The 16,735-nt window shown below is 41.9% G+C and overlaps 2 protein-coding genes across 2 annotated transcripts; both read right to left on the minus strand.

Annotated features, from left to right (window-relative positions):
- Nucleotides 1–1,701: 1,701 nt before the first annotated feature.
- On the minus strand, nucleotides 1,702–13,220 carry pabpc4 (poly(A) binding protein, cytoplasmic 4 (inducible form)). Its single transcript, XM_004566553.6, has 15 exons — nucleotides 12,607–13,220; nucleotides 10,140–10,333; nucleotides 6,660–6,775; nucleotides 5,571–5,710; nucleotides 4,845–4,939; nucleotides 4,633–4,770; nucleotides 4,419–4,514; nucleotides 4,076–4,345; nucleotides 3,217–3,307; nucleotides 3,025–3,120; nucleotides 2,768–2,898; nucleotides 2,597–2,687; nucleotides 2,372–2,502; nucleotides 2,166–2,290; nucleotides 1,702–2,068 (listed from the first exon to the last, which is right to left on the minus strand). Exons 1-14 carry the CDS (start codon nucleotides 12,797–12,799, stop codon nucleotides 2,189–2,191), a joined length of 1,884 nt encoding a protein of 627 aa, XP_004566610.3. The 5' UTR covers nucleotides 12,800–13,220; the 3' UTR covers nucleotides 1,702–2,068; nucleotides 2,166–2,188.
- A 436-nt stretch (nucleotides 13,221–13,656) lies between these two features.
- Nucleotides 13,657–16,286, minus strand: zpcx (zona pellucida protein C). Its single transcript, XM_004566555.3, has 9 exons — nucleotides 15,828–16,286; nucleotides 15,644–15,756; nucleotides 15,502–15,575; nucleotides 15,258–15,429; nucleotides 15,068–15,173; nucleotides 14,903–14,988; nucleotides 14,755–14,831; nucleotides 13,823–14,678; nucleotides 13,657–13,737 (listed from the first exon to the last, which is right to left on the minus strand). Exons 1-9 carry the CDS (start codon nucleotides 16,245–16,247, stop codon nucleotides 13,716–13,718), a joined length of 1,926 nt encoding a protein of 641 aa, XP_004566612.2. The 5' UTR covers nucleotides 16,248–16,286; the 3' UTR covers nucleotides 13,657–13,715.
- Between the last annotated feature and the right edge of the window lie 449 nt (nucleotides 16,287–16,735).

The raw sequence follows: 16,735 nt of genomic DNA on the forward strand, positions 1-16,735 counted from the left end.
TGCTTTGATTTTTTTTAAATTAATCTATTTTTGTCCAAGACCGTCCCGCTTAGTTATCAAGCCTATGTAATCAAATTACAGGAAATAAGTAACTTTTATCAGCCTGGGTCACACTTGAAAAGTGCCATTAAATCATAGTTACATTGCCATGGATTACTTTTTTGTTTCTCTTTAAACTGCCACTTTAAATTGGTGTAGAGGGAAGATGTTAAACCATTTTATCACTGGGTTCCTCGAAACAAGTGAAGAAACCCTTACAGGCAAGCTTCCATGTTAGTAAGCCAAAAATAAAATCATTTGATGTGGGTACAGATTTGATTAAATAAAGGCACGAGCAACAACTTACAGTTCACAGTGTAAAAACAATGGAGCATAACTTGGTAAGATTGCTTAGTGGCAAAAACAAGAGCAAAGCAGAAATTTAATGGCAGCATCCAACGTGAAGGCAGAGTTAAAACATACTCCGAGGTTTCCAATAGAAGACTTAGCAAAAATGGCAGGAGGACCTAGAGTTTCCATTACTTTGGGCATAAAATTCGTAAAGGCTCCTGTTTTCTCTTTATTAACTTTTAATAGAGTCAAACTAATTTCCACATGTCTCTCCTAAATCAAATATTTTCTCTCTGCCTGAACCCAGTCCTTTAATCCGTCAGAGAAATTAATCACAAATAGTAGAAAACAATTGCAAACTTCACAATTCCTCAAAACTGTTAATAGGACAAGCTAAAGATAGAGTTTAACATTTTACTACAACCTTTTAATTCTTTGCAAAATTTGCATTTTCAGAAGTAATGTGTAAGCACTGCAAAGCCACTTTGACAGTTTCCACACTGGATCATTTGAATATAGGGAAACGTTTCCTAACTTTTTTCCTTCTTTTTGATTAAATGCTAAAAAAGAAACACCCTAAATAACACCAAACACAACTTATAAGTACGTTATCATGTTTCAGTATTACTTTGTACCAAAGTGTTTATCAGACACACACTTAAGTGTGTTTGGTCAATAACAGGCTTTGCAATTTTGCCTCTGCACACCACCACCATGGATTTTATGTCAAACAGTCAAGATGTGACTGGAGTGACTTTAACCATTTTTAAAAACATAGTTCCCCATTTTCAGAGGTTTAATAGCAGCTGGACAAATTAACTTAATAATTTTTCTTGTTTTTAATATTTGGATGAAAAATCAATGACTGCTGAAAGACTAGAGCCCATGAATATCATCGGGTGCTTCGTTTCATCACTTGAGATGCTCGGCCAGGCTGTCACTGCAGTCACCTTCAGTTGCTGCTTGGTTTGTGGGTCTGTGCCTTCAGTTTTATCTTCAGTAATGAGAAAAGGCTGCTCTATTGGGCTGAGATCAGATGGCTGACTTGGCCACTGAAGATTATCTAGATTTATTTACCTGGAGTAAACTCTTGCTTTTGCAGCTCTGTGTAATTCTCCATTTGCACGTTGTAGTGCTCTCTGTGCGGCTTTATTACAGTTGTCTGAACCTGAGCAGAGTCTATAGCTCTGCACACTCCACATCACATCCTGCTGCTTCCATCAACAGTCACATGATCATTAAAGCTGGTGGTCCAGTTCCACTGCTCGTGCCATAACATTACCTCCATCACGTTTCACAGATTACTTGATATGCTTCTCCGCTTCTGCACACTTTCCTTCTCAATTAAAATAACACAAGGTGAGTCGCCTGGACATATCATCCCTTTATTGAAATTACCACACACCCATTGATAACGTGTTAGGATGGAGGAGTCATCTCACACCAACATGAAGCTTTCAAGCAAAGACAGAGAACAAGGCTCTTTTTACTTCCTCTCCTTTGCCACAAAATAAAGGGCCTTTGTTCAAGATTCATTTGCATCACTGCATCTGGCGTGCAGCGTTAAAAGTATTACAGAACTACAAAATTATGCATTATGTAATATTTTTTCAAAGTGTACATTTAAAATAATGTTTTCCTTTTTTTTCTTGATTTTTGTTTTTGTGCGATTGTTCAGAAGACTCTGGGCTTTCCAGCGTAGTGCGTCTCTTCCCATCTCCTCTCAGTTTTCTATGCTCTGAAACAACACAATGTCTTCCCATTAGTGCCGCACAATCTTTATTATAGCCTAATGAACCTGATTGATTAGCTTGACTAAACATGGATTTCCATACCAAGTTAGAATAGCTCAGAGTCTTCAGGATGTGGCAGCAGCAGCAGTAGGAGCCATGCCACCTACTTTCTGGGTGGCGTCTTTCTTCGCCTGGTGAGCCTGTAGAACTGCAACAGCTTCTTCTACCTGTACAAACACAAACATGAGCATGACGCAGCTTAGAAAATGGATACAGGACTATTCAGTGTGCTTGAGGTAGCGAGGTACCTTTGAACGCAGAGACTCATGGGACTCAAGCATGTGTAGTAATTCAGAGTTGTCGATCTCCAGCAACATGCCAGTGATCTTTCCTGCTAGGTTGGCATGCATGGCCTGAATCAGTGGGAACAGACGCTCCCCTACGGAGGAAAAAAAAAAAAAAATGTGAGTGAGTATAAATTTGCCCAAAAACCAAAACCCTGAACAGCATTTGTTTGTATCTGTCAGTCTTACCCAGCATCTGTTTCTGCTCCTGAGGAGGTGCAGCAGCCAGCATGGAGGCCGTGAGGGGCTCTTGGCCCTGAACGTGCACAGCTGGCTGAGTCTGGAAGGCACAGTTAAGACTTAATGAGGAACAATGTGTCAACATTTGGATGCTTAATGTGGGAGAAGTTAATGTGATACCTGCTGTAAGGCAATAGGTTGCACCACCTGGGGGTTGGGGTTACGGACACCAGTGGCGTATTTGTAAGGAGGCATGGCCCGAGGACCGGGGACTCCAACTGAAGGACGAGGACCCATGCTCTGACCACCAGCTAGCAACCACGAGGAAGAAATTACAGTTTTAATAACACGGAAAACATTTGTATAACATCAATATCATTGATTTCAAATTCCAAACCCATAGTCAACGAATTGATGCTATTTTTTTGTGAATGCACCTCGTGGGCCTTGTGTGCTGCTGCTAGGACTCATGTGTCTGAGGTTGGCACGGGGCCCTGGCTGACGCAGCGAGCTGGGCATTGCTTGGAAACCCCCTGGAAGTGATGAAAGAACAGATAAAAACAATGTGAGTATGGGCATAATGTTCAATATATCACAGACATGTGCTCCATCATGGTCCACAGGCTCACCTTGACCTCGTCCACCTTGTTGCTGCCATCGGGGATTTGGTCGCATTTGAGCGATCTGATTGGGTGCATAGTATGTAGTCCTATTCTGAGCCTGATGAATGCAAGAAAGTCAAATGTGTGATCAATACAAACTTATTATTTTGGGTCCTTGGAGACAATCAGAACAACCCTGACAGCACCATACTCTCTCCATGTTGAGCCCAGCCTCAGGCCGTAGTAGCTAGTCCTCATAAATCAACTCTTTCCCCCATAAAAACGACATTCGAGGACACCCCAGCACCCTCAATGATCAGTTTTGACACCTCAGTATATATATCAATAAAAATGCGGTGGGACGACCATTAGAATAGTTTCTGAGTTTTTCCAAGGATAGCTTCATAGCCAGAGACCACCCTCACTAACCTCTGATGCACACCCAGTCATTTTGTTCTTCAAGCAGGCCTGAAATATGACAGAAACCACCCTGAACATGCATGCGTTCCTACTTGTAGGCTTTAAAGGGGAGAAGAATTAAGTTGCTGCTGCTTCTGCAATGCACTTTGCAACCGATCTCCACTTTGCATGGCATTACTGCCTGCTCTGTCCTGTAACAGGTGTCGCTGCTGCTCATCCAGCTTCTGTCTTTTCTTTGTTTTTGCAAAAGAAGTCATCTTTTAACCAAGTGGTCATGACTGAAATCACTTTTTGGAGCTTTTTCACAATAACACCTGCACTACAGCTCTAAACAAAAATAGTAAAGTTGAACAAAGAAGGTGAAAAGCATCTGTGCATTTGTAATTGTAATATAGCCCTTTCATATTAAACACAGTAATACAATCAGTTTTAAAATGCACATCAAGCCTGAATTTGATTCTCACACCTGCGGCACAGCTGGCATGAAGTATCCACTAGTGGGCTGGAACTGATTAATGATGGCATTAGCTGGCATGGCTCTCATGCCAGCTATTCGCTGCATGTACTGGTTGGTGAGATGGGCTTTGCGCTCCTCTTTGCGCTGAGCAAGAGCCACGTAGAGAGGTTTAGAGCCAACAATACGCCCGTTCATTTCAGTCACAGCCTTGGTAGCCTCTTCAGGGGAGGAAAAGCAGACAAAGCCAAAGCCCTTGGAGCGCCCCTCCTCTAGCATCACCTAAAATACAGACAGCGGAGGTAACTTATGTGTTGAAGTCTCTTATTTATTCAGTGTATTGAGCCATTTTTACCTTAGCACTTGTAATTGAGCCAAATGGAGAGAACTCCTTGCGCAGTTTCTCATCATCTATTGTGTCATCCAAGTTTTTAATATAAAGATTAACTCCCTGAAACAAAAGGTACGATTTATCCAGAACCATCAGCTTACTTACTGACATTGAAATATAAATGTTTATAAAATTAATTGATTTTTATTTTGACAGACAACCAGTAGTTTCGGCAGACCTGATAACGACTGATCCTCTCTTGTTTCAGCTGCTCAAACTTCCTCTTCAGCTCCGCCTGCCTCTCCATTTTCTTCTGAGCTCGGCCCACGAACACAGTCTTGCCGTTGAGTTCAGTGCCATTCATCTCCTCTACAGCCTTAAAATGAAGCCACATTTGTCAGAGAAAACAGACAAGCGCACACTTGACACATTTCCAAAAGTACAAAGTACCTTGTTGGCATCCTCATGTTTTTCGTAACTAACAAATCCAAACCCTCTGGATTTGCCGCTGGGGTCTGTCATCACCTTCACACTGAGTGTTTTACCTGCAAAGGCCAAAAAAAGTGGATGGAAAATGAAACAATGTGGCTGCACAGGAATATCAGTGAAGCACAACACTTTTCAACTTCATCCATTAAAAGTACAATTCACAAATTGCTCCCAGTGCACTGGCCAAGACCAGATCTGCCCCCCCCCCCCCCCCCCCAGGAAGTTCTGTTCTGGATTTCTGCATCTGCAGTGTGCACTGGATTATCTTTACTATTTCCAAACAGTGACCCTTCAAGTTGGATTTACTTCTGGGTGAGAGGTCAAAGTCAAAGGGAGCCAAGTCTGGAAAGACTGTGGAGCAATAAACCACACTTTAGGTCTTTTTGGTTGATTGATCACTCCCAGGTCTTCCCCTGGAGGACAAATTCACAGTACACGATGCGCATGCTCCTCAGTGCCCCACTAATCAGATGCACCACCTTCAGGCTTGCGCTACTGCTCATAATGATCCTAATCAAGAAGGATGAGCAGTTTTGACACAGAAGTTTTGTTTTGCAGTCCTTCCAAGTTTCAGGTCTACAGTGAAACTGCAAGTACCAGTGGTCAGAGCGATCTAAAAGTAGCAGGAGCGCTGCAAATGCTGCAGCTCTTCATCTGGAAATGATCAGGAAACAAATTTAGATTTACCGTATTTGTCAAAAATCTCCTTCAGGCGTTCATCATCCATGTCGTCCCCAAAGTTCTTGATGTAAACGTTAGTAAACTCCTTAGCTTTGGCACCGAGTTCAGCCTCCCGTTCTTTGCGAGATTTGAAACGACCCACAAACCTGAAGACAGAGGGAGAGTAGCACAGGCACACTCTTGGAAAACAGGCTTGACAAAAGAGAAAAAAGCAAAAAACAACAAACCAGACTCCATCTCTTTTGACTTCCACTTTCCAGTCTACAAAAACACTGGCTGTCCGGGGTTCCACGTTAAGAATGATCAGCAAAAACCTAACCCCGCAAACACAAGAACAGGGACAACATCCACAACACAAATTCACAGCTACGTTTCATCATGGGACTCATCATTCCTGGGGTGAACAACGTGTACAATCCATTCAACTGCTGTTAATACCACCAGACGCAGGCAGATATGTCGGCATGCTAGACAACACAGTGGCAACCATCTTAATTCTTGGTCCAAAACTTGATGTGGAGGTAGATGGAGAGGGATGGAGGAACAGTACAAACGAAAGCTGAGGAGGACCAAATGATCTTATATACCTTGCCATGATGACCTCTCCCCTTCTGCCATCCAGTATTGCATTCCTGCATTCGATCCATCACTAAAACACACAAGCATGGTCATACACACACACACAAACACTCCAAGATGGGTGACCAGCAAGTGAACTGAGGCAACAGAAAATGCAACTGGTAGGAAGGAAAGGTAAGAGGTTTTTAGTCTGTTGTCTCTTAGTTTAGAGGCTATCGTCAGACTGGCGGCAGTAAGAGATGAGTGTATTAGTCATATTATTCACACACAAGCTCACCAACTGAAAAAAAGACACAAAAAGTCAGTTGACGCAACACAAACGTAGAACACACAAGTCAGATTTATACATTAGACACAGAAAACAACACGATCTGATGCACATAAGCTACGGTTTTCAATATCATGATAACTTTTATATTATATCAAAGTCATCTTGAAATTCAGGCAAATTCTTCAAAAGTCTTCCAACAACATTAAACATCCACACCTCCAGTTCAGAGATTATCAGACACTCACACCTTGCGGTCATTCAGAAGCATGCCGTTCATCTTCTCGATGGCGCGATCAGCCGCGTCCTGGGTCTCAAAATGGACAAAGGCGTACCCCTTGGAGCCGTTTTCATCACACACCACCTACAGTGCAGGGAGACGCACATAGACACGACTATGAATGAAGGCAGTTCTTTCATTTTGAAGCAAGTTCGACATTTGGAGAGTGGCGTAAGGCGACTCAAATCGGTTTTATCACTTCTCTGGATGTGTCCAGAGAAGAAATTATGTTTTGCTGTTTTAAATGGATTTATTGTTAAACTCCTTTAATTTAATTGTAATTTTTCATATATTTTTTCACTGTTTTTAATTAAAGTTTCCTTTCTTTTCTTTTTTTTCCCCCTTAAAGATACAATTACAGATTCTAGGCTGCTGCTATCGGCTACAAGCTTAAACAGCAATACTGTTTAAGTATTGCTCAAAAGGATCCATTATGCTTTTTTTCTAGAGTAGCTTTGCATGATTGCCTGTCTGGAACAAGCCAGTCTATCTCCTCAATAAATCCATTTTCCAAATGGAATACCTTCACAAACAGAAAGTTTGAGGGGTGCTTATAAACTATCTGAAATCAAACATTTGGAGTGAATCCTGAGGTTTTGGCTTTAAAGGATTATTTGTACATAAACTGACGTCATTACTGGAAACACTTTTCATGTGTAATGTGAGCATCCACCACAGGAAGAGTAATCTTGCACCAAATACACCAAATCTGTCAGGAGTTCAGCAACCAACATGCACATCTCAGACCTCTGAAGGTTCTTATCTATATCAGATATTTTGATCACGTTGCCTAACAACCACCCACCAACAGCTAAAGCTGCCACAGGTTTCATATTTATGCACCTTTAACACCATATAAAGGCACTTTATCGTTCTTATTTTATGACAAAAAACATCAAATGTATATATCCTCTCTGAATATAATGATATATGATCTATTATTATACCATCATGTTGCCCGGTGTTTGTTAGTTTGTTGCCTGGGAGTCACCTATCCACAACAATAATTTACTGGCTATAAAATTTAATGTGTGATAAATAACTAGTAAGTAAGTAAAGTAAGTAAACTTTATTTATTAAGCGCTTTTCACAGACAGGCAATCACAAAGCGCTGTACACAAATATTAAAATATTAAAATAAACAATAAAATCAATAGACATTATATACAATGTAAAAGATAAAAAGTAAATAATGTAAAAAAAATAAAATAAAATATGTAGATCAACAAAAGGCTTGTTTGAACAGAAGAGTTTTTAACTGTTTTTTAAAAGAATCCACAGAGTCAAGCAAACGTAATTGTAGTGGTAAACTGTTCCACAGCCTTGGTGCAACAGACTGAAAGGCTCTGTCCCCTTTTGTCTTCAATCGTGTACGGGGAACAACTAAGAGACTCTGAGTCTGTGAGCGGAGATGACGAGCAGCAGTGTATTTTAAAAGAAGCTTGGATAAGTAATCTGGAGCCTGGCCATTTAGTGCTCTGTATGTTAAAACAAGAATTTTAAAGCGAATTCTAAACTCTATTGGGAGCCAATGTAAAGAATATAAGATGGGAGTGATGTGAACACGCTTGGTAGAGCGAGTTAGTAGTCTGGCTGCTGCGTTTTGTATTGTCTGGAGGCAAGAGAGAGATGATCTATCCAAGCTAGTAAACAGGGAATTACAGTAATCTAAGCGTGATGACACAAATGCATGAATGAGTTTTTCCAGTTCAGCTGAGGAAACCATATGTCGTAGTTTAGATATGTTTCTTAAATGATAGAAACAGGAACGAGACAAAGATTTTACATGAGAGTCAAGGCCCAGGGAAGAGTCAAATATTACTCCAAGATTTCGAATATTTGACTTGACAGATGGACAGAAAGAGGCAAGAACCTGACTGATTTTAGAATGTAGCTCAGGAGGAGCTATGATCATGGTCTCGGTCTTGTTAGTATTTAGAACAAGGTAGTTGCTTGAAAGCCAATCAGAAACCTGGGTTAAGCACTGGACTAGGGTGGACAGCCTATCCAGCTGATGAGGCTTAAAGGACATATGGAGCTGAATGTCATCAGCATAAAAATGATAAGACAGGTTGCTAAAAGATTGAATGATACTAGCTAAAGGAAGCATATAAAAAGAAAATAGTAATGGACCTAAAACTGAGCCCTGTGGGACACCACAGGTCAGGGCAGCAGTGTTAGAGGAGAACCTGTCAGTCCTAACAGAGAAGGTCCTGTCTGATAAGTAGGAAGAAAACCAGTCTAGGGCAGAGCCAGATACACCAGCCAAAACCTTCAGCCTGTTAAGTAGGATTTTGTGGTCGATGGTGTCAAAGGCTGCACTAAGATCAAGCAAAATGATCACAGAACAGTTCCCTGCGTCAGATGCCATTAACAGATCATTATAGACTCTTAAGAGAGCGGTCTCTGTAGAGTGCTGCTTTTGAAAGCCAGACTGAAAAGGGTCAAGAATCTGTAATTTACATAATAGAGACCTGAACTGATTTTCAACAATTTTTTCAAGTAATTTACTGACAAATGGCAATTTTGAAATAGGTCGGTAATTACTAGCAGAGCTAGGATCGAGATTCTGTTTTTTTTAACAGAGGAGTTACCTCAGCATGTTTAAAATAAGATGGAACACAGCCTTGCCTCAGTGAACTGTTGATGATGGATAGTAATGTGGGACCAATGCTGGTGATAGACCCAGACAGGACAGAGTGAGGTAATATATCTACAGAGCATGACGAGGATTTCATTTTACCTAAAACTATAATTAAGTCATTTAGTGTGATTGGAAAAAAGGAGGTAAATGATCCAGGACAGCAAGGGGTATCTTCATAAGGGGAGGCACTTGAGGAAATTTTAGATTTCAAGTCCATCACCTTATTTACAAAGTAATTAAGGAAAGTATTACAATCTTCATCGGAAAGCAACAGAGCATGCTGGGTTGGAGGAGAAACAATACTGTTGATGGTATCAAATAGAATTCTGTGCTAAAGGTGCTAATTTGTCAATCTTACAAAATAATAATTTACCAAAGCATCTCATTTTGGTTTTTTCCTCAGGTGCATGTTATTCACCCACAAAAGTATAGCATGAAGCATTAAAATATGCAACAATGAGAAAAGTTAATTTATGACATCAATATGGGGGTATATTGGATAGAACCTATTCTTCACCATCAGACCAGAAAAACTAAAGAAAGGCCTAACAGGTCCAAATGAAGAAACAGGTGTGGGGACATTCCTGTTCCCTTTTCTTGTTTTGAACGTGTGCAACTACCAAAAAGTTGCAAACTTGGTGCATTTTACAGAAACTGAGGCAAAAAGCAGTTGAGGCGTTGTTTTTTTACATTTGTCCTCTAAAAGGCTTCTGTTAAACTTGATCACTTTATTTATGTATGTGTTAAATTTCAAACCAGCAAATAAATTAATACATAAATAAATCAGTGTTATGGCAACTGTACCTTGCAGGAGAGGATGTTCCCAAAGGCAGAGAAGGTGTCGTACAGGGCTTTGTTGTCAATGGACTTGTCGAGGTTCTTGATAAAAACATTGCCCACACCCGACTTCCTGAGGGAGGGATCTCTTTGGGACCACATGATTCTGATTGGCTTCCCTTTCACCACGTCAAAATTCATGGTGTCCAGGGCTCTTTCAGCTGCCGGAGGAAGAGCAGAGAGGTCACAGGAAAGGTCACTGGTGGTTATTTACATGTCAGAAAACATATCAGTCACCTTTATGTGTCATGCTTCAGTCTGTTATCTGCTGATACCATGCAACAATAATAATGCAGCCATTTTTAATGCATGCACTATAATAATAAAAGAGAGAAACTGCTTAAATGCATTAAAACAGGCCGCTAACATGTTCAAAGGGGTGAAGGTACTGCAGCAGACAATAAGGCTGATGAGCTTTCTGCAAGCAGCTGGTAAAAGTGTGGGGGGCAGCTGCAGTGGGCTAGCTTGGAGCACATGTCTCCCTGTTCTGATTAACCACATGCTGCTGAGCCACATGCCACTTAGCAATGCAGCAGGCCTTCATTTAAACACTATCAGAATATCAGCTCATGTGGTAGAGATGAGCAGTAATATGTTTGCATTGACCTTTATTCTGTGATCTGTAGGCCCAGGCGAACAAATGTACCCCCCCCCACACACACACACACACCATGTGGGCACATGCCAAACGTCCTTTTGTTCACACACACACACACACACACACACACACACACACACACACACACACACACACACACACGGCTTTCCAGCTGAAAGTGTCTGGTAAACAAAGCGGAGCTGCCTTGCGTCTGCTGGCATCAGCAGTTTGGTTTGCAATTGTACTTCACAACCTGTGCGCTCAGGGAAGATGTGTGGTCACCGTCAAAAAAAAACAAAAAACGGGACTTCAGGAAGGTTCAGAGTTGGGAACTTTATTCAAAAAAGGCCAAAGTGACCTCTGTTGACCTCATATATCAGATGTGTTGTTTAGAAGAGAAAATGGAGCCATTAACGGTCTTGAATTACCCATTATTGTTAACCACTTTTTATTTAAGCATTACGGAGCAGGCACGTTTTGGGCTGCACAGGGGGAAGCTATATTTAGAGAGGGGTCCTGAGAGGTATGTGCTGGCATGGAGTGCGAGTAGGGCATTCTCTACCACTGATGGGGAAGAGACATGTTTAAAAAGAATGCTCAGAAGAGCGACACCCGGGTTTGTGTTTGTTTACAGATACAACTGTGACATTAAGAAATGCAGCAGGGAACACAGTGAAGCATGAAGACCGCTGTTTCATATGAAACGCTCTTTACTGACAACTGCTTTGTTATAGTTTTGCATTAGTAGCTGTATTATTCAGGCACAAAGCTACTGCCCCACAGACACGTGCTCAGGACTCCATATAAATGCCCAGCAGCCAACACCCCCTCCCCCCTGGTGTCTACACCTCTTGTAACAAATGGTGTCTTCTAACTTTTGGCTCTTCTCACATTTGTAACGGAACGATATCCTGAAAGCGAGCCACTCGTAACCTCTCATTTACTTTGGCTTTTGGTAACCAACTCGAGCGCAGATAAGCTGTGACAGGTGTTTTTTGTTGATAGGACAAACAGTGTCAGCGCACCGCCAAAAAGAACCACAACACCTGCTACCTTTGCTCAGTGCTTTGATACTCCTGCATTGTAACTGGAAACAGTTTTATCACAAAAGGTACTTAACAGCACTGCTGATACGGTTACATATACATTCACTTTTGTGTATCATGACAGATTAACAGCTTTGAGTGGTGAGGATATAACAGATAACCCAACAGTGTGAGTGAACTAATCCCAGCTATTAAAGCTGGGATTCAATTCAAATAGAAACAGGATCAGGTTTTTCCATTTGCAGTGAATATACAGACAAGCAGCAGCACAAACAAGCAACAAGCAGTGCAGCGGGCTCAGCTGTGCTTGTCTCTTTCATGCTTTCAGTGAACATGCCAGCAGAGGGCAATGGGAGTTAGTTTCACTCAACTCATTGGCCCTTTAAATAGGCACAGAAATGGGTCATTTTGGTTTTTAAAAAGGTGTAGGAAAAGAATCCATTTACCCAAATCTAGGCCTGTGATTTATGGGGATGGTTTGTTGATTTTGGCCAACTTTTAAGGACAGTTTAAATTCTGCATGTTCTGGGGGCTTGAATTACATCAGAGACACACACAGGCTGCTATATTCCCAACCATACACGAGAACTGGGACGTGCTTATGTAGGTCAAATAACTGATACAGTCTAAAGAACTGCTATGAACATTTCACACTGCAAAATTAACCACATTTATTTGCGTTTAATTCAGGCTCTGTACACAGTTTCAATGGCAGGCTGGAAATGTCAACATGTTCACGCCTTGTGGAGGCAACGTGCTCACACAGCACAGCTATCCCATCCCTGCTTACCGTCAGCCGGCTGTGAGAAGTTCACATAAGCGTATCCCAGGGACCGCCGGGTGATCATGTCTCGGCAGACCCGAATGGAGAGCACCGGTCCGGCTGGGCTGAATTTCTCGTACAGCATAGCCTCCGTGATGTCGGGGTGCAGGTCGCCAACATAGAGAGAAGCCATCGGATAACTCCCCGTCGCTGTGTTCATATCGCTGATTTCAGAGGATGAACGCAAGGCTTCGTTTTAAAAAACGCCAGAAAAATGTCGGTATGGTCTCTAATCCGGATCCAAACTGCGCTTTGGTTTAAAGACACGCTGCACAAACAGCTGATCGGGCGTTTTGAAAATGCCAAACCTGGAAAAAGCAGCGCGATAAAGACGTGTGTCTTCTGAAGTGTTTCCTTTAAAAAAGACGACAACTTCGAGTTAAGCCGGAGGCCTGATGTTTGTTTGTTTTTAAATAATATTTTGCTATTTTTTTAAAGGTTTCTATTTCTTTAAGTAGATCTGCACTTTTTAAGATTTTGTGGATTTTATATTTTTTATATTATTTTTATTTTAAGTTTTTCAGGAACAGTGAGTTGGACACTCACGGTTGTTTTGTGGCCGGGGAAAGAGACTGCGTGGGGGGAAGCATGGGCACTTTATAGAGAGTGACGGTGCGGAGGAAATAGTGGCCCGGGTCAAACTTGGGGTGGAAAAAACACTGAGCATGCGGCGTAAAAGGGAGAGCGCACATGGTACTGTCCCAACTACAGCGCCCAGCTCCCTACAGCGACATCTGGGTGGGAATAAAAGCCTTTCACTGTAGCCAGGATGGGGCGTTTCATAAACAGGCTAATAATGTGATGCACTATTGAGCACCGGTGGAGAAATGTTGTGAATGAGTATGACTGCCTTATTTAGTCGACAGTGTCATTTAAAAATGCAGCTTGTATTTCAGACTTGCTGCTATGATGCCAGGTTTCTCTTGGAAATGAGATTTTTACCTGGATAAATAAAGGACTAATACAACTTTTATTATTAAAAAAAAAAAAAAAAAAAAAAAGTGTAATGAGACCAGATAAGTGCACATCAGTTTTATTTATCTCAAGTACAAGTTTAAAGTCCTTTAAAGCCGTGGTTATTCTGCATTCTTCATCCTCCTGAGGAAAAACAAAAACCAAATTAAATCAGCCATCTTCACATGCATTAAACAGTCTGCCAGCTAACTGCAAACAAGTCATTTACCTCAACAGATTCAAGAAAGTTGAGTGCAGCCCCTTTAGTTTCAACTGTTTTCTTTCCACTGGACTTGTCTTGTGTACCACTGCCTCTTCCTCATAACTCAGTGTCTGCGACCCATCAGCAGCTTTGGAAAAGGAGAGTTTGGAGCGCGTTATTGGTGGGATTTCATCTGTTCCTTCAGGCATCATAGCACCATCTGTCAGCATCTGGGGCAGGTCATCATGGTTTGGGTCCTTAATCTCATTCTGCAGCCATTTTTCACTTTGGGATTCCTCTACAGCAGCTGTGTTGTCCAATTCTGCTGAATTTGGCCGTTCAACCAGCATAAGGTACTTTACCCTAATCTCAGCTGGCAAAGAAAAGTTAACCGGTTCCTCTTTGCTGTCAAAGTTACCAGATCTTCCAGACCGGCTTTTTCTTTTGAAGTCCTCTGGAACAGCTGGGTGTGGAGGACTCTTCCATCCGTTAACTATAGTTGGCAAATTCATAGTTGACGGAGAAACACTACTGAAACTTTGACCTTTGATCTCATTGGTCGGATTCGGATGAGGTTCTTGATTTGTGGTTGAAGAATGCAGTTTGGTAATGTCATTTGAGTCAGACTGAGGAGGCACCTGTTCAGGTAGCCAGAGCGTCAGCCTGGTGGCAGGGTCCTGACTTACAGCCACTACACCCTCTGGGCCAGCATTGAACTTGCTTCTTGGAACAGAAGAAACTATCACATCAGCAAGATCTGGAAGAGCAGACTGCATGGAGTTTGGGACGTTAGCGCTTTCTTCTTCGGCGATTGAAGGCAGAGTTCTCTCACCATCTTCATCCACAATGACAAAGGGACCAGTGCTGACCACAGCTTTGGCATCTGAAATGACACGCAGCAAGTCTGTTATAAAGTTTCTGTCTTCCATCACCTTCAGACAGAAAACCAAAGCACTTACCACCAGGAAGGTTTTTGCCTTTACACCTTGAGCTACAGCACTCACATGCCTCCAAATCACCACTTAGTTCCTCCCATCTGAAAGGAAAGTTTCATTTATAGGACATTGGTAAAAGAAACAAACACATACATTATGTGAATATTGATACCTTGATTCAATCACATTGTAGTTGCAGGATTTAGAGCCTGGGGTGACACCTTGGCCTGAGATCAGCACGCTACAGTGGATATACAACTTGTAGAGAAGAGTACACAACTCAGTTCAGAGAAGATTCAGAGCTGCACATCAGTGCAATCCGTTTATAGAGACTTACCTCAGAAATGAGATAAGACGTGTTCAGAACAAAATTAACCGCATCTGCGCTGTTGGAGGCCACAAACGTCACTCTAGTAGTGGAGGAACCCAGTGGGGTTACGCACCTGCAGTAAGCAGTGATATCACAGGCAATCAGAAGGTTAGACATAACAAAAACAGTTGAGATAGACACCCAACTGAAAACTCACCCTTTGTTAAATATGACTGTTTGCCTTGGTTTGGCCCGAGGCTCAGGGAACACAGAGACAAAGCAGGACTGGATGAAAGCCTCTTGATTTATTCTGGTTTTAGCCAAAACCTGAAGATTGACAAGCTGGCCTCTTTTGTAGATATTTGACTCTGCTGCGCTCGTCCAGGACGCTGCAGGAAAGAACTGTGTTTACAAATTAAGCTGCAGCTAAAACTTGTTGTTGGATGTGTTTTATTACTTACGACTCATGGCTTTGATGCTAATGTCATCATTCTCAGGAAGTGCTGTGTCGCTAAACTTTGGAATCTTGTTCAACCTGTAAATACATGGACCTACTGTAAGTATGGTTGGTGACTAGCTGCAGACACTGAAGTAAGAACATACCTTTTTGCAACACAGAACACGTGGACTGCAGAGGGAGTTTCCCACCAGGTGGGAGAAATTCTTCTCAGATTCAAGAACAGGGTGTTGGTGAACACCTCCAAGTCATCCTCCACCTGTAAGATGGTGCAGTTTTGGTAAAGGCTTCATAAAAAGATGCAGAACTGCAACAGAACTTTATGCTCACCATAGGTGTAGTTCCACATTCACCAAAACCATAAGTGAAGACAAATTCATTTGGAAGCTCTCCATTGCTGAAGCAGCCATTGCCCAGCTGTATTTCCTCTCCAGTCAGTTTGAGACCACTGACACTCTTATCAACCAGCACGGTTAGTGTAGATGCGTCACAATACACCTGTACTCTGGGAACATTGAGGAAGGGAGAGAGTCCAGCTAGCCTGTGAAAGTCGGGGGTCCAGGATCGCCAGGAGCTGAAGATTGTGCCTTGCGGAGTAAAATCAAAGTTTCCTCCAAATGAAAAAGGCACTCGATTTTCATAAACTCCCACAACATCCTGGGTGAATCTGCCATTGTGATACAGAACAGACTGAACAGCAATAACACAACCAAGAAACACACATAAAGATATCTGCGTGGTCCCCATCATGAGCCCCAAACAGGACCAACAATTCAGCTCATTCTCTTTGACAAGTGCATCATTAATAAGGTGCAGCGATAGTGGAGACAGGTGCTGGCAATCAAGCCAATGAAGCTGACTGGAAATGATTCTTTATTCAGTGTTAACACCACGGCAGGTGGATGGGACACATCTAAGATGCTGTTAGTGAAAAATGCAAAAATAAATGAAGCAAAATGTGTATCTTGTTCACATTTGTGGTTTTTCAGAACTTGGTTTTAGAAATCACTCCGTTGAAGGCCCAACCAGCTGCCGTTTAAACCTGTTCTTGAGAACTATTCTAACCAGAAGGCATAAAGACAGGATGGCTTTATATGGAGACGAGCTGAAAAAAGCTAGTTTCAGACAGAGGGACACTGAAGGGCTGCACCAAGGCCCAGTTTAAGATAAGTCAGGATTATTTGGAACTATAAATTATACAAAACTGTTTTAGTAGACTCCAAACACAAAAAATATGG

This window comes from Maylandia zebra, linkage group LG19 (assembly GCF_041146795.1).
Source record: "Maylandia zebra isolate NMK-2024a linkage group LG19, Mzebra_GT3a, whole genome shotgun sequence".
In the NCBI taxonomy this organism is placed as follows: Eukaryota; Metazoa; Chordata; class Actinopteri; order Cichliformes; family Cichlidae; genus Maylandia; species Maylandia zebra.

Bases quoted from the DNA above. Each gene is read 5' to 3' on its own strand.
- pabpc4 (XM_004566553.6), bottom strand. From the start codon at position 12,799: ATGAACACAGCGACGGGGAGTTATCCGATGGCTTCTCTCTATGTTGGC. The intron at 4,940-5,570 runs GTAAATCTAAAT...TGGCCTTTGCAG, and splicing joins GGAGATTTTTGACAAATACG to GTAAAACACTCAGTGTGAAG. The intron at 2,503-2,596 runs GTAAGACTGACA...TTTCCTCCGTAG, and splicing joins GGAGCAGAAACAGATGCTGG to GGGAGCGTCTGTTCCCACTG.
- zpcx (XM_004566555.3), bottom strand. From the start codon at position 16,247: ATGATGGGGACCACGCAGATATCTTTATGTGTGTTTCTTGGTTGTGTT. The intron at 15,174-15,257 runs GTGAGTTTTCAG...TGCTTACTGCAG, and splicing joins ACAGTCATATTTAACAAAGG to GTGCGTAACCCCACTGGGTT. The intron at 13,738-13,822 runs GTAAATGACTTG...GTTTTTCCTCAG, and splicing joins ACTTTCTTGAATCTGTTGAG to GAGGATGAAGAATGCAGAAT.